Consider the following 18,143-nt stretch of genomic DNA (forward strand, 5'->3'; position numbering starts at 1 on the left):
TCACATGTAGTGGATAAAATTTCATTACAATGACTTTTAAAAATCCAAAATTATCATTTTTTTTCAGTGATTTTTTTTTTTTTACCTCCATTCCATTCCATACAAAGATGTCTTCCCCATCAGCAATGTCAATTTCACACAGCGACAGTTCATCTCCTAGAAAGGGTAGTGATACCATTAATCATGATCATCAGAAACGATCTAGCTGAGGAAAGAGCTGGGACATGTAAATATTTTATCATAATCTCATTTTTATTTTTACTTTAAAATGCTGTTACATCACTTTGCAAGCATGGTGGCAGGACTAGCCAGGACAAAGCCCGACTGTGCGGCAGTGCACAGCGGCTGCAATAGGAACTGAACAGGAGTTAGGTGCAGGCAGCAGCAGCCCTGGCTCTACCACCAACCAGCTATAAGTGTGTGCCTCAAGCCTCTCAGCTTCAGTGTTTCCATTTATGAAATGGGGGTAAAAGAAGTTCGTGAAAATCAAAGAAAAATGAACATAAAACTATTATCACAAGATCTGGTATAGTGAGAAGTCCATAATGAATAAATGTTACTATTACTACTGTTGTTATCATTGTTTATGTTATTTAAAGGAAATAAATACTTTTAAACTCTCGGAACACTTTTGTTTCACTATAAAATCTTCCGCTGAGAGTTGCGTAGAGGAAAATCAAGCCACATAAATAAGATTCAAATTATTTTAAACCATTTTGTGCAAAAGTTCATGGTAATATTGTAAAAATACTAAGGCATTTAAAAAACATTTTTAAGAAATTTGCCTTACTTGCTGTGGTTGTAGCTCAGTGGTGGAGCACTTGCCTAGCACATGTGAGGCACTGGGTTCCAATCTCAGCACAACATAAATGAATAAAATAAAGGTCCATCAGCAATTAAAAAAAAAAAAAAAGAAAGGAAGCAGGAAGGAAGGAAGGAAGGTGCCTTACTTCTGTTAGGAAGATTTCACATACATAAATTTGGTACATTATAAATTAGATTATTTCTTTTTGAAAGTTTACAGTGTGAAGGTAGCTATGTAGTTACAAAAGTAGTAGGTGGGGGAAATACTAGCAAAGAAGAAATCACAGGTGAATCCCACAAAAATAAATACATAAAATTAGTTGTTGTGGGGCTGGGGTTGAAGCTCAATGATAGCATGCTTGCCTGGCATGTGAGAGACACTGGGTTCAATGCTCAGCACCACATTAAAAAAAGGTATTGTGTCCATCTACAACTTAAACAAAATTAGTTGTATTTTCATAATTATCTTACCATCGAGTGTCTGATAAATGTGAAGTCCTGCTGGTACATGCTTTGCTACACTAAGAACCATGTCTCCTTCCCAAAATTCTAGTAGCTGAGGAAGAGAAAAATGAAAAGTAACATATGAATACATTTTCAGATTTAATAAAAACAACACTGTGCCGACTTACATAGAAAGCAAGAAGAGGAACATCCCATCCCTACCCAACACCAAAAATTTGGAAGACAATATTCTCATTATATTAGTCAAATCTAAAGATGGCTAACCTCTTCCATTCTTGATCTCTTCCACATCTGAATGACTGTATTTACATGAAAATGATTTTTATCAGAAAGCAAACCGCTCAGCAGGCCAGCTTACAAATTTCTGCCCCGAGAGCCACACTTTTTCATATCATTGGCACTGATTCCAGCCCACACTAATTTTTTTTTTTTTAGAGAGAGAGAGAGAGAGAGAGAGAGAGAGAGAGAGAGAGAGAGAGAGAGAGAGAGAGAGAGAATTTTAATATTTATTTTTTAGTTTTTGGCGGACACAACATCTTTGTTGGTATGTGGTGCTGAGGATCGAACCCAGGCCGCATGCATGCCAGGTGATCGCGCTACCGCTTGAGCCACATCCCCAGCCTGCTAATTCTTATTCTCTAGATGCACAAAAAGGAAGGCCCAGCTTGGTGGTATACAACTGGGATCTCAGATATTGGGAGGCTGAGACAGGAAATCCTAAGTTCAGGGCCAGCCTCAGCAACTTAGTAAGACCCTGTCTCAAAATAAAAATAAAACTATGCTGGCTTGGGATCTGGCTTCCTTAAAAAGACTCCGAAAGTGCAAGAAGTAAAATCAAGAATTGATAAATGGGATGGATTCAAACTAAAAAGCTGCTTCTCGGCAAAGGAAACAATTAGTAATATGAAGAGAGAGCCTACAGAGTGGGAGAAAATCTTTACCAATGAACCTCAGACAGAGCATTAATCTCCAGGATATATAAAAAACTCAAAAAACTTCATACACACACACACACACACACACACACACACACACACACACACACACAAACCAAATAATCAATCAATAAATGGGCTAAGGAACAGAATAGATACTTCAGAGAAGAAAAAATATTTCAATCAACAAATATATTAAAAAATGTTCAAAACTCTAGCAATGCAAATCAAAACTACTCTAAGATTTCATCTCACTCCAGTCAGAATTGCAATTATCAAGAATATAAGCAACAATAAAAGTTGGCAAGATATGGGGAAAAAGGCACACTCATACACTGCTGGTGGAACTGTAAATTGGTGCAACCACTATGGAAAGTGGTATGAAGATTCCTCAGCTACCCAACTTCTCAGTTTATACCCAAAGGAAAAAAATCAGCATATTGTAGTGATGCAGCCACATCAATGTTTGTAACAGCTCAACTTACAATAGCTAAACTATGGAACCAACCTAGGTGCTCTTCAACAGATAAATAAAGAAAAGGTATATATATATATACACAATGGAATATTACTCAGCCTTAAAGAAGAATGAAATTATGGCATTTGCCAGTAAATGAATGGAGTTGGAGAATATTATGCCAAGCGAAATAAGCCAATCCCCCAAAACCAAAGGCCAAATGTTTTCTCTGATATACACATCTAATTCACAATAAGGCAGGGGCTAGGGAAGAACAAGGTTACTTTGGATTAGGCAGAGGGGAATGAAGGGGAGGAAGGATAGTAGAATGAATCAGACATTATTATCTTATTGTATGTATCACTACACGACTGGTTTGATTCTATAGCATGTAGAATGAGAAGTTATACTCCATTTATGTATGAAGTATCAAAGTGTATTCCACTGTCATGCATAACTAATTAGAACAAAAAAGGACTGGGCACATGCCTACAATCCCAGCAGCTCAGGAGGCCGAGGCAGGATTGAAAGTTCAAATCCATAGTCAGGCCCCAAGCAACTTAGTGAGCTCTATCTCAAAAAAAAAAAAAAAATGCTGAGGTAAAGTACCCCCTGGATCTAATCCTCAGCACCACACACATACATACACAAAAATCAACTATTTAAAAAAGAAAATTGGTTTGCTTTTCTTAGTAGAAAAAAAAAATCAAAAGAAAGCTGATAATTTGTGAGGGATACCATTGTTTTGCAAATTCATTTATTTTGGGGACAAAACCCCAAAAGCTTACATTTTCTATTTCCCTTTTTCTTGTCGGGTGAAGAATCATGACCATGGAAAAGAACAAGAGATGAAGAGGGGAAGACCAGAACCGCACCACCGTCCTGCAAGGCTGAGCAATGGCAATATAGGTTTCTGTAAATTACAACTTCTTTCATCCTCAAAATGAAATTAGCTTGCCCTCAGAAGGTTAAAGAACCAAATTGTAAAATTCATGTGAAAGCACTGTAAGTAAAATATTGAGCACTACTGCTGCTGTTATCATTATCATCATCATTAAAACATAGATGGATAAACAATTAAGACAATGATTATGATGATATTTTTAACTAGAGACTAATAGATATTTTTCTTCATTAGTAGATACTAGTCTTAGGGCTAGAGGGTGCAGTTTACTGTTAAGAGTGTCTGTCTAGCATGCACAAAGCTCTGGATTCCATTTCTAGCACCACACAAAAGAAAAAAAAATCTTATTAATAAATGCTATTATATACCAAAAGGCACAAAATTAGTTGCTCTTATTTGTTTAGTGGTTCTTGGTCTTAATCATATGCTCACCATCTCATTCCCTCTGAAAAATAATTCTCTTTCATTTATTTCTCCCAAAAAGAAACTATATACTTTTTGGGCCCCCAAATAAAAGGTGCCAGTCCAATGCTCTATTTGAAAAGCTGCTGATGGGAAGTGCACAGGAATAGGGGAGAACTGCTGGTTCACCTTTCTATGAACTGAAGATGTAGGATTTTCCTAAGCAGCTTTGAAAAACAGCTGTTAACCTAAATAAGATGAAATGTAGAAGCCAGCTCAAGATGGATTTAAAAACCTCCATTAAGCTAATTTACCTGAAATATTGATTGTCGGAGATCTCCTAAAGTTTTTCTTTTGTCAAAGGTCAAATCCCACACACTTTCTGCCTGAGAGGTTACTGGGTGCAGAGCCCCATTGAAGAACCGATAATGAGGGCCCAGGTGAAGATGCAATTCAAAATCATTGTTTGCAGAATCACATTCTGCCCTTCAAAGAAGCACACAAAATACATCAACACTATGCTTTTATAATGACACTGTGTTTTATCTCAAACCAAAATATTTGCTTTACAATACAAGTAAATTCTCCATTCTACTTAAGTACCATCCTTTTCTTCTACCTGCCAAAATGATACATCTTAGATTTTCTTTTTTTTTTTTAATGACACATATTGGATTTTCAATCATCAGCAACATTTCCAGGAATTCCAAGGGAAAATTATTTCCCTGCACTGTTAATCACATTTCGTTGATCAAATGCTGACACCTGAAACCTTCCAATCCTGAGATTATATTATAGTTGTAGACAAATGCTAGACACTTGCTCATGTAACTGACTTCTGCTTCATCCCAACTTTACTAGACTCCTTGGGCTTTTGCATAAGATACGTGCAGCTGCTGGCACAAACATCTTGAGCTATGTAGGAGGCTGAGGCAGGAGGATTACAAATTTAAGGCTAGCCTGGGTAACTAATTAGAGCTGGGGACATAGCTCAGTGGTAAAGTACCCCTGGGTTCAATCCTCAGCACCACAAAAACAACCAACCAAACCAAACCAAACCAAACCAAAAACCCCAACTCACACTCCATTTATATTATTTAGTGTCTTCTTTTTTTTTTTAAGGTTTGGATAGATTTTATTTATTTATTTTTAACATTTTTAAAGTTGTAGATGGATACAATACCTTTGTTTTGTTTATTTTTTTATATGGTTCCGGGGAGTGAACCCGGTGCCTCACACATGCCAGGCAAGTGCTGAGCCCAACCCCAGCCCTCTTCATTTCTTTTGAGAGTTTCTTTGGTTTTGGTGTATCATTCAATGTTCCTGCTATTTTTTTTCTCCCAGGTCCAAGTCCATGATTAAAATGATGAACACCTTCCCACTACATAATTGGCCCCATGAATTCACAAGGAGATGTGTACACTTCCATTTCCCTACCTGATACCTACGGCCCTGTCAGTGAGCAAATAAGACCCAGTTCTTCAGGATTCAAGCCCTAAGAGAATGCTGACATGTCAAATTCTTATAAGCCATAGCTTCAAGAATCCATTATGGGTTTTTGTCCAAGACTGATACTAAATCTAACAGTTCACAGAATCCACATTTCCTTCCTTTTGAAAATCTTCCCATCTCTGATCTCCTGTCACTTTATGTTCAGTTCTCCACAGCTACTTAAAAATGAGGGTGGTTTTAAGGACAAGCTTTCTTTGTACCCAAGGGATAACCTGGCCAGGACAAGATATAATTCACTTTGCCCAACTGTGTGCTTGCCTATTTCCCAAGTCTTCTTAGGCTTTGGTCCCTACTTGGCAATAGCCATTTTATGTCCAGTTTTACAGATAAGGGTCAGTCCAAAGCAAATGATACCTCCACTATAAAAATTCAACAGCCAAACAGGTGTTTTTTAACTAGTTGAGTACTCTTTTAAATTTTCATTACTGAATGAATAAGGCCTAAATTAGATCTGCATTCTCCAGAAAAATTACTCAAACTCTAAAAGCAACTTAAATTACCTTTTCACTTTCAGTTCAATGTTGGCTGCATCCATTTCTTTCAGCAGGTGACAGGGGACCCTGTATCTTGGGTTAGCTAGAGCTGTGAACAAAACCTATCATTAATTGTGCTGAATAAGTGAAATCTGGGTGTTGGAAAGGCAATGTGAGAACTTAGGGAGCTGCGGGGGCAGAGAAAGTGCTGCCAACCAGCTGTGTAGATGCTGACTTTCCCAGACCTTGGCTTTCCAACCTAAGAAAGGAAGGAGAACAGATGAAAGGCAGCTGGCTTTTGAGCCAAACTAGAAGGATTCTATTCCTTCACCCCTCTTTAACTTAAAAAAAACAAAAACCCACTATTTTCATCCCAATTACACATGTAATAATTGGTTACTGTAAAAATTCTGGAAATTATTTTTTAAAGTATTATATGTAATCTCATTCCTAAAACACACATGTATGTACACCACACAAACATGCACAACACATGTATTTTTAAAAAAATAATTGGGATTATAGCTGATATATTTGTAACTTGCTTTCTGATTTCATAAATTGTATTTTTTCACAGCCTTAAATAAATAATTACATAGTAGCCTATTCTATGTAAGTAGCATAATTAATCTATTAGACATTGCAGTAGTTTTTCAAGTAGTCCCTGCTGTAAAACAATAAGGCAGCAAACATCTTTGAACATAATATTCATACACAGCTCTGATGACTTCATGTCAAACTTGTGAGAGTTACTGGTTTAAAGGATGAGGTAGTTTTAAGGCTCTTAATTTTTTTTTAATATAGTTGTAGATGGACAGCATGCCTTTATTTTTATTTTTTTTTTATGTGGTGCTGAGGATGGAACTCAGTGCCGCACACAATCAAGGCAAGTGCTCTGTCACTGAGCTATACTCCAGCCCTAAGGCTTTTAAAAATATACACATTTGATTGTTTGTATCCGTTTACATACGTAGCAGCTGCAGAGGAAGTGTTGGCTGCTGGGAACCAGATTCACAAAAATGTATGACATGGTAGGAAACTAGAAGCATCTCCTTCCTATTTTAAGTTTTTCTGATTATGGGCTGGGTTGGAAATATTTTTGAAAAATAAGAATTTCTTCTTTTGTACATTGCTTTTTAATAAACTTTTCCCAAATTTACTATGGAGCATCATAGAATACACGGAAGAGCACTTTACAGATAGGGAAAATAAATCTGTCATGTATTTTACTGTTTTCTATTATCTTGTCATTTGAAGTTTCTGTCACTTTTTCTTAGTCTTTTAGTTTAGAAAGGTCCTTTCTATCTTAAAATCAAATAAATTTATATATATATTTTTTTAAAGAGAGAGAGAGAGAGAGAGAGAGAGAGAGAGAGAGAGAGAGAGAATTTTTTTAATATTTATTTTTTAGTTTTCAGTGGACACAACATCTTTATTTTATTTTTTTTTTTGTGGTGCTGAGGATCAAACCCAGCGCCCTGCGAATGCCCGGCAAGCGTACTGCCCCTTGAGTCATATCCTCAGCCCAAGTTTTCATATTTTAAGATTCCATTTTTATATAAAGGAGCTATCATCTCATTTGAGTGATTGGTAGAATAGAGAAAAATGTCTTAGTTAATTCCCTAGCAACAAAACAACTTCCCAGTTGTATTTATTAAGTAATTCACTTTCCCATTTATCCAAGGAGTTTCTTCCCTTGGATTAAAGCCTCTGACATGCCGAGATTGATTCCTGGGCTCACTGAGGTTTCAGTGATTTTAGCGTTAGCATTGCTCTGTCTTCATTGCTAAACAGTTTTATAGACATGTTTTTACTTATACTACAAACAGCCCCAGTAGTCCCTTCTTCAATTTTTATTTCTCCAAGTAAATTTTAGAATTGTTTTGTGAAGTTCTGTCTCTTTATTCCCCAAAGTCCATCAAGACTTTGATTGGACCTTTATTTAATTTCTCAGCTACCCAGAAGCTGTTGTTTGGTACAAAGTCCAAGTATGCTCACACTCACTGTCAATCTGGTAAGAGAGACTAATACTCCATCCAAAGACATTCCCTTTCTGTTTCTATAATCGTGAATTCTGATCCACAGTATTTCTATCAGAACCATTACCATGCCTTTTTTCTCTCAGAAAAATACAAAGCAGTTTTGGTTAACAGCAGTCATATAATTGTTTCAGATCTAGAAAGATAATTTCTTTCGATTCTAATGCAAATTTGTAAATGCTTTACTCTTATTTTTTATAAAAAATGATCACTATTCTCATTGAGAACATTTTCTTCATCTCTAATCATAGCTATGTTTCAATCTAAAAAAGATTTCCTACTTAGCATTTTTTTATGTTTAGGAAATGATCAAAAAGTCTTCCTGATTTATTCATGTTAACAGCTTCAATTAAAAAAATACCCTTTACTGTTAAATGTCGCAAATGGTTATTAACCTCCATGGTTTAAGTTCTCTTGGCTCAATAATGAGAACTTCAAAGAAATTTCCACTGATCAGAGGACATTACTTTGAGGCAAAAGCAAAAATAAATGGGAAAATTAAGCGGAGATGAGAAAATAAGACCAAGGCTAACACAAAGGCTGCCGAGTGCCAGTTGCGTCTGAACCTAGTGTGATCACACTCAGACTGCCAACATGGAAAAAGACCATGTAACCCAAGGAAATCCATTTTCAAACATCTTATAACTGTGACCTCATATTATTATGAGGATAATTTTAAATAGAAATATATAATCTTTATAAAAAAAGATACATTTTTAGATTTTATTTGGCATAATATATTACTTTTTGTTTCCAGAGTAAGCCTTCTATTAAAAAAGCAAAAACTCAACAGTATTCCACGTTTACCTTCTAAAATTATTAAACAGGAAAACTTTTCTTTCCATACCTTCAGGGGGTCTCTGCAACTGGGATTTCCGATAAAACAACATGTAGGCGCTTTCTTTGCCCTGAAATTGCTGTTCAATATCTTTCTCCTGGATTGGTTGAACTTTAGAGTCATTTATATCAAACCAGTGGGAACAGGCAGTGCTATCACTTAATCCTGGGGCTTCTAAAGCCAGCGAGTGGAAACTCTGTTGATCAGTACTTTGGAAGTCAGACTTAGACTGGACAGGATCTTTCTTCAGTAGACTAACTGTGCTTCCATCTGAACTTAGAAGGAACATCTGAGAATGCAGCTGTAAGAACTATTTAGAATCAGACAAAAAAAAAAAAAAAGCTGGATTAATTAAAAAAAATTTTAAATTAGACCTTAAAAAATGTTTTCTTCCTTTCGGTGGTTTAAAATTTTTTTTTTTTAACTTCATCTTTATTTTTGGCCCAGTCCATGAAGGGGAAAACATTCATTTTGGTATAAGAAGCCATTTAGCAAAAATGAAGAGAATTCTGTGAAACTGTTTAATAGTTATATCAAGGGAGAAAGCTCCCATGCTACAATCTAAAAAGCATTCTAATTAATGCTGTTTTTAAAAAAGTACTTAAATGAAATGGATTAGGTAGAACAAAAGCTTTTGAAATATTTAAAAGCTACCTAAACAAAGCACAAAACAATGGCAATTGCACAGTGCACCACTATCAGAGATAATCTGAAACTACTGATCCAGACAGATCTGTTGGGATAAAGAAGTAGGAGCACAAGTTTGAGACTAGCCTTAGCAATTTAGTGAGACTCTATAATTAACTCAGTGAGACCCTGTCTCAAAATAAAGAAAATTTTAAAAAGGGCTGGGGATGTGGCTCAGTGGTTAAGTACCCCTGGGTTTGATCTCCTGTACCACAAAGAAATGAAATGAAACAGAAGTTAAAAAAAAAAAAAAAAACTTCATTAAGGACTAAAATCAACGAAATAGAAACAGACAAGCAGTAGAGAAAATCAATACAATTATATCCTATTGTATCAAAGGCTATTGATTTTTTAAAAATATTCTTCTTAGTTGTAGACAGACATTATACCTTTATTTTATTTATTTATTTTTATGTGGTGCTGAGGATTGAAGCCAGTGCCTCCCATACACTAGGCAAGTGCTTCACCACTGAGCTACAACCCCAGCCCTGGCTGTTGATTTTTTAAAAATAAACTTGACAAACCCTAGCAAGAAAAGAAAACACTAATTAATATGAGAAATGAAAAAGGGTTTTGAAATAACTTCAGGTTCTACAGATGGCAAAAGCATAATCCTGGGATGCCAATTTTGAATAACTTTATGTCAATGAATTTGACACCATACATAAAAAGGCAAATTCTCTAAACAACACAATTTTCCAAAATAATACAGGTAACAGAAAATCGATTTTTGGTGGTCTAATTAAAAGATGCTCTTAAACAATTATTGCAGTGGGTTAAGTGCTTTGCTTTTACACAAAACAGTTCCTAAATGTTCATTAAATGTTCTGTTGCTTTGTTTGGTTATTTTCAGTCAAGTTTTTATCTTTTGTTTCTGGTAATATCAGTTTCTGCAGTGAGTCTTTACCCTAGGAAATGAGATAAGTTTCTAGAAGTTAGAGCTTTGGGATAATTTGTTTTTGCTACTGTGATAAGGGTGACTTCCTTGTTTTTTTTGCTTGTTGATAAATAACTTAATAACTGATACTTTATAAATAATAGCTGAATTATAGCTATTTTTGAACAAAAATGCTGATTTTATTTTTATCTACTTAAAATATCTTAGAAATTAAAATTGTTAGATAGGACACCCATAGCACAGGAGTTAATAACAAGAATCAACAAATGGGAGTTACTTAAACTAAAAAGTTTTTTCTCAGCAAGAGAAACAATAAGAGAGGTAAATAGAGAGCCTACATCATGGGAACAAATTTTTACTCCTCACACTTCAGATAGAGCCCTAATATCCAGAGTATACAAAGAACTCAAAAAATTAGACAATAAGATAACAAATAACCCAATCAACAAATGGGCCAAGGACCTGAACAGACACTTCTCAGAGGAGGATACACAATCAATCAACAAGTACATGAAAAAATGGTCACCATCGCTAGCAGTCAGAGAAATGCAAATCAAAACCACCCTAAGATACCATCTCACTCCAGTAAGATTGGCAGCCACTATGAAGTCAAACAACAAGTGCTGGCGAGGATGTGGAGAAAAGGGTACACTTGTACATTGCTGGTGGGACTGCAAATTGGTGCGGCCAATTTGGAAAGCAGTATGGAGATTCCTTGGAAAGCTGGGAATGGAACCACCATTTGACTAAGCTATTGCCCTTCTTGGACTATTCCCTGAAGACCTTAAAAGAGCATACTACAGGGATACTGTCACATCGATGTTCATAGCAGCACAATTCACAATAGCTAGACTGTGGAACCAACCCAGATGCCCTTCAATAGATGAATGGATAAAAAAAATGTGGCATTTATACACCATGGAGTATTACGCAGCACTAAAAAAAATGACAAAATCATGGAATTTGAAGGGAAATGGATGGCACTAGAGCAGATTATGCTTAGTGAAGCTAGCCAATCCCTAAAAAACAAATACCAATTGTCTTCTTTGATATAAAGAGAGCAACTATGAACAGAGCAGGGAGGAAGAGCAGGAAGAAAAGATTAACATTAAACAGAGACATGAGATGGGAGGGAAAGGGAGAGAAAAGGGAAATTGCATGGAAATGAAGGGAGACCCTCATTGCTATACAAAATTACATATAAGAGGTTGTGAGGGGAATGGGAAAATAAACAAGGAGAGAAATGAATTACAGTAGATGGGGTAGAGAGAGAAGATGTGAGGGAAGGGGAGGGGGGATAGTAGGGGATAGGAAAGGTAGCAGAATACAACAGTTACTAATAGGGCATTATGTAAAATTGTGGATGTGTAACCGACGTGATTCTGCAATCTGCATTTGGGGTAAAAATGGGAGTTTATAACCCACTTCAATCTAATGTATGAAATATGATATGTCAAGAGCTTTGTAATGTTGTGAACAACCAATTAAAAAAAAATTGTTAGGAACATAACAAAATATCCTGGGACTAGGATTTCCTATGTTGACGCCATGTATTACCTTTCTCAGTGGCCCATGATATTTTCTGTACTTCTTGTTCCAAGATATTCCCATTTTTTTCAACAGTTTCTGGCCCAGTTGATCAACAGATATTAGATTATTCTCCTCCTTATGAAATAAACACAAAGTCATTTAAACAAGTCTGATGAGAAATAATTGCAACACAAATTCTGAGGGATCAACAGGATTTTATGTAATTACATGTGCCTAGAACAAAAACACGTAAGTGGATTAATCATTATTATTGCCATAATATGATAGCATATACCTATAATACTGGCTACTGAGGAGGCTGAGGCATGAGAATATTAAGTTGGAGGCCAGCCTGGGCAACTTAGTGACACTGTCTCAACAACAAAAAATAAAAGGCCTGGAGATACAGCTCAGTGGTAAAATATCCCTGGATTTGAGCTCCTGTACTGCAAAGAAATGAAATGAAATAAAATAAATCGTAATTATTCATTATATTTTTTTTTTTCAGGAAAGTAGCTTAAACCTAGGTTCAGAAAATCTTATTTTTTTAAAGTCTCTCTGTATTTGAAGGTTCCAGCAAATTTAGTATCTGCAGGACTCACCACTTTATAGATGGTATTCCTACTATGTGCCACATTTTAACTATATCCAAAGGGTATCCTGATGTTTGATAAATTCCTGATATTATATATGATTTTTAGAAGAAATATTTAAGTAAAAAATATTATTAACATCTTATCGAATATTTCAAAGTATACAAGTTTCTGGAAGGGGACAAGATGTAACCATTATAGGTTGAACTGTGTCTCCCCCAAATTCATAGGTTAAATCCTTAGCCTGCAATACTTAATGATGTAATTGTATTTGAAGTTAGGGCATTTAAAGGGGTGGTTAAAGGCATTTAATGGGGGTGTTTAAGTTAAATTGAGTCCATTTTCCTTTTTAGAGTTGTCCCTAAATAATGTGACTGATGTCATATAAATAAGCCCACCCACTTATGATAGCTATATAAGTACAAATACACAAACAGACACAACCTACCTGTAATATTACTGCTTGTAGTATCACCAATGGATCATCAATCTCCTCTTCATTTTGAAGAGTTTTCAAATTCACATCTGGCTTTCTTTCTTCCTGCTAGGAAGGAAAGCAATAAGATTTTCTATCACAAATCTCTTAGAGGAATTAATAAAATAGGAGTGTCTATGCCACTGGAGAAATGATGGTAGAAAACAATAATCTGCAATATGCATTGGGTCAGGCCAACCTGGTTTCGAAATACAGGTTTTGTTGAGCAATTCTGAGCAAATTACTTGATAGCTCTGGCTTTATCTTACAAACTGGGTAAAGATTAGAATCTGGTATACACTGGCACCAATGTCTTCTAGCCAAACACTGCTTTGGCTGAGTCATGTGGTAATTTGGTATGTTAAACTATCATCATCATCACTCAGTTCCAAATATTTTCTGGTTTCATCTGCCATGTTCTCACTCACTCATATTGGCCTAAAAACTCCAATCCATTTTTGTGGGCTCAATTTAAACACTTCTTTTCATTTCCTGATTGATATTCAAAAAGTTTATACCCCATTTGATAATGGCATTGGGGAATGTGTCAAAATTCCCCTGGTGAGCAATTTTTATTGACTCTTTTTTCATATGTAAAAGCTTGCAAAAGTATTTTAAATTGGCTTAAAACTATAAATACAAGGAGACTTTAAAAATTAACACAAGGAAAAAAAAATCAAGAAATAACAGAAGAATGTGGCACCAGATCTAACCATCTAGCTGCAAAATTACTAAAAATGCTAAAGTAAAAGCAAAACATAAAACATATTTTTAAACTTACACATTAGGAATATCCTCTGAGGTTGAGAAGTGAAATGGAAATCCAGGTAGGAAATACAGAGTGAAGGCTTTTAGTATCCCAACTGCTGCACTCTGAATGTTTTTGTTTCCTAAACGTGTATGTTGAAACCTAACCCTAATGCAATAGTATCAAGAGATGGCATCTTCAGGAAACAATTAAGTCATAAGGGTGGGCCCTCATGATGGGATTAGTGCCTTTATAAAAGAGATTCCAAGGAACTTGTATGCCACTTCTGCTGTTTGAGGACATAGCAAGAAGGTACCATCTATAGCTGGGCACAGTGGTGGTGGCTCATTCCTGGAATCCCAGCAACTTAGAGGCTGAGCCAGGAGGACTTTAAATTCAAAGCCAGCCTCAGCAACTTAGAGAGGCTCTAAGCAATTTAGTGAGACCCTGTCTCAAAATTAAATTAAAAAAATAAAAAGGGTAGGGGATGTGATTGAGTGGTTAAGCACTCCTGGGTTTAATCCTCAATACCAACAAAACAAAACAAAAAAGGAAGGTACCATCTATAAAGTGGTAGGTAAATCCTGCAGATATAAAATATTTGCTGGCACCTTTATGTTGGACTTTCTAAGGAAGGTTCCAGAGCTGTGAGTAATACATTTTTATTGTTTATAAAAAGTATTGTTGTAGCAGCCTGAATGGACTAAGACACCAATCTTGTTGATACTGAGCTTCCACTCTGATGCTCAAATAGTAAAGGGTTTGGGAGAGGAAACCTAAGGCTTACCCAAAGCACAGAGTTGAGTTTTTTTTCAAAAAATTACCAATTCTCTAAATCCTCTGACACCAAATGTCCCACAATTCTGTTCAATTATGGCACTAACTATCTGTACCCAAACAGATTATACAGGTTGAGCCTTAGTCCTATAAGACTGACTCCCACTTGGTACCCTAACCATAAACGGGGTTTTCAGGTTATTCACACTTTTACCTGATCAGTTGCAAATTCTAGGGTAAACACAACCCTTATTCCAGGTTCATAATTTAGTGGAGCAATTCACAGATATCAGGAACCTATGCTACAGTTTATTATAAAGGATTCCAATGAGCATCTAGATGAAGCGGTTGTAGGGTGAGGTCCAGAAAGGTGGCGAGTAGAGAAGCCTGTCCCCACAGGGGGCCACATTCCCGGTACACAGATGTGTCACCAACATGGAAACTCCCCAAACCTCATTACTCAAGGGTTATTTATTTATTTATTAGTTGTAGTTGGACACAATATCTTTATTTATTCTTATGTGGTGCTAAGGATTAAACCCCAGGCCTCACATGTACTAGGCGAGCACTCTATCACTGAGCCAAAACCCCAGCCCTACTCAAGCACTGAAGCTCACTGTGGAGGCAGCGCTGATTAAATCACTGGCCATTGGTGAACTCAATCCTCTTGTCTTTTCCCACTCCCCAAGGTCAGGAGATGGGATGTAAATTCCACCCCTCTCATCAGTGGGCAATCTGGCCCCATCTTAAGGCATAGATCAAAACCAAGAACTTTGAACACTGGCATACTACTATTGTCTAATGTATGATTATATTCAAATTCTACCATTGTTCTATCTATGTCTTTTATGAAAATGTTTTCCCCACTCTAGTGTCAAATCCAAGATCATGTGTTAGATCTCTTTTAGCCTAAAACCATCTCTTAGTTTTATAGTTCCTCTGTTATAATAAACTGGAATTTTTCCATCAAGTAAAATGAGCATTGATTTAGATAAAACACAGTATGGATTCTGCATCTCATATGGCAACCAGACCCCATCTTAAGGCATCTAAGAGTGGACTCTTTAGCATGAACACTGTAAGGTGGAAAGGGGCTTATCATGAATAAAATAACTTCCATCAAGAAATTCTAAAGACCTATATACCAGGAACTGGAATTGGAGACAACAAATACAGCAGATGCTCAGTATCTATGGGATCTATACCTGTGAACTCAACCAACTGTGCATCAAAATATTAGAAAAAAAGAATGTTTGTACCGAACATGTAGAGACTTTTTTCTTTTTATTAGTCCCAAAACAATAGAGGGTAGTGACTATTTGCTAGGTATTTTACATTATATATTATAAATAGCCTGGAGATTAAGTATACATATATATAGGCATATGTGTGTGTAGGTAATATGCAAATATTATTGCCATTTTTTCCAGGATAAAGAATAGAATGGAATAGAAAACTGAAAAACAAGGGACTTAAGCATCCATGGATTTTTGGTATAGGGAGTTCTGGAACCAATTCCCCAAAGACACTGAGGGATGACTGTATATAGTTTTTACATACCACAGTGACAGACTGCAGCAAAAAGTTGGAAATCCTAAAGGGCTACACCTTCACTAGAAGCATGATATGGAAAAAAAATTATTCCACAATAAAGGGCAATAAACTGGACTGCCTTGACCTTAGTACTGAATGAAGGGAAAAATTTCTTCTAATAATCACCAAGGATAAGAGGTGCTTCATTTTATCTGATCAGGAAGGTGCCCAAAATGGTGGTGTCTTGGCAAAAGTGGCATAGCATTTAACAGCAATGTCTGCACAGCTTTCTGAATCCAGAACTGGATACTGCACTAAGGTCAAAGAAATGGAAGAATGTGATTGACTTAGCTTCATTTTAGAAACTGGTGAAGAGCATAGGGTTGATGTGAAATGTATTCTAATGTCACAGTAGACTCTAGTGAGCACTTTCCAAGACCCTCTACAATTCACTGAGAAAATTATGAAACTTTTAAAAAGACACCAAAGGAGCTTTAAAGAGATATATCTTGTTCATATATGAAGACTCAAAACCCCTATGTATGCACGCATGCAGGGGCATGTGCATATGTGAAAATATGGGAAGGTGATTCTAGGAAGACACACAGAAGCATAAACAAGATAGGTAAGACAATCCTGAAGAGCAGCATGTAGGGAGACTTGTCTCACCAGATGGCATGATTTAAAATTAACCTATGGCAATTAAGTGTGTATTTGCCCAGGAGGAGGATGAATAGAACAGAATAGAGATCTAAAAAATAAGACTCCTGCATTAATGAACAATAGATCTAATGAAACTGACACAGTTAAGTTGGTGGAGAAAAGCGATTATTCAGTAGGTAGTAATGGGTAATGTTTTGGGGAAAAATTCTTATACCATTCACAGAAAGCCATCTAGAAGGACTTACATTTTTTGTTTTGTTTTATGGTCCTGAGGAAGGACCAGTGTTTCAAATGTCATTACGTGATGGTCAATGAGTGCTGTTTTAAAGAGCAACCACAGAAGACATGACATTGCAGCCATATTACATTAAATAGGATAAAATTTGCCCTGGCTTTAAATCCTACTGTGAAAGCCTTGTACATTTTCACTTACAATCTGCAGGATGCAAAATCCATACTGTGTGTTATCTAAATCAATGCTCATTTTATTTGCTGGAAAAATTCCATAGTTTGTCATAACAGAGGAACTGCAAAGCTGAGAGATGGTTTTAGAGTGAAAGAGACCTAAAAAAAAAAAAAAAAGATAACTAAATCTAACACATGATCTTGGATTTGACACTAGTGTGGGAAAAACATTTTCATAAGATATAGATTAGACAACTGGTAGAACCTGAATATAATTATACACTAGACAATAGCAATAGTAATATACCAGTATTAAAAGTTCTTGGTTTTTTATCTATGCTTATGTAAGAGAATATCTTTGTTTTTGGTGGATAAACAGCTAGTATTTAGAGGTAAAGGAGTCTAATGTCTTCCATTTACTTGGTTCAACACTAACAATGATGTTAATAATGTATACATGTCTGTGTGTGCACATGCACAAATGTGGGGTTATGGTTTAGATATGAGGTATTTCCCATTGTGAGACAATGAAAGAAAGGTTGGAGACAAATGATTGGGTTATGAGAGCCTTGACTTAATCATTGTGCATTAATACACTGATATGGATCAACTGGATGGTAACTGTGGGCAGATAGGGTAGAGCTGGAGAAATTGGGTCACCAGAGGTGTGCCTTGGGGCTTATGTTTTGTGCCTGTTGAGTCTCTCTCTCTCTCTCTCTCTGCTTCCTGGTACCATATTCTAAGCTGCTTTCTCCCTCCATGGCCTTCTGCCATGATGTTCTACCTTGCCTCAGGCCCAGAACAATGGAGTTGGCCATCTATGGACTGAGACCTCTGAAACTGTGAGCCCCCAAATAAACTTTTCCTCCTCTAACTGTTCTTGTCAGGTCTTTCAGTCACAGTGATGAAATAGCTAACTAAAACATGTGGCAATATGTTAACAACTAGAGAATCTAGGTAAAGAGTGCACAGGAAGTATTTGTACTACTGTGGTATTTTCTGTAC

The 18,143-nt window shown here is 36.2% G+C and overlaps 1 protein-coding gene across 16 annotated transcripts in view; it reads right to left on the reverse strand.

Annotated features, from left to right (window-relative positions):
- The window catches only part of Usp40 (ubiquitin specific peptidase 40), a 66,488-nt gene that overhangs the window by 32,493 nt on the left and 15,852 nt on the right, over positions 1-18,143 (reverse strand). For 10 of the 16 annotated variants that reach the window (XR_002484087.3, XR_005725913.2, XM_040268033.2 and 7 more), the window contains 7 exons: positions 12,986-13,081; positions 11,972-12,079; positions 8,839-9,139; positions 5,980-6,061; positions 4,282-4,453; positions 1,276-1,360; positions 86-156 (listed from right to left, as the gene is read on the reverse strand). Coding sequence is in view for 14 of the 16 variants with exons in the window: in XM_040268033.2 (XP_040123967.1) it covers positions 86-156; positions 1,276-1,360; positions 4,282-4,453; positions 5,980-6,061; positions 8,839-9,139; positions 11,972-12,079; positions 12,986-13,081 (915 nt within the window). In the remaining 2 variants the exon portion in view is untranslated. Of the gene's footprint in view, positions 1-85; positions 157-790; positions 1,253-1,275; positions 1,361-4,281; positions 4,454-5,979; positions 6,062-8,838; positions 9,140-11,971; positions 12,080-12,985; positions 13,082-17,166; positions 17,234-18,143 lie in introns of those variants that run through there. The other 6 variants (XM_040268034.2, XM_078018248.1, XM_078018250.1 and 3 more) reach the window with 6 other exon arrangements.

The sequence above is a fragment of the Ictidomys tridecemlineatus genome, chromosome 7 (assembly GCF_052094955.1).
Source record: "Ictidomys tridecemlineatus isolate mIctTri1 chromosome 7, mIctTri1.hap1, whole genome shotgun sequence".
NCBI lineage: Eukaryota > Metazoa > Chordata > Mammalia > Rodentia > Sciuridae > Ictidomys > Ictidomys tridecemlineatus.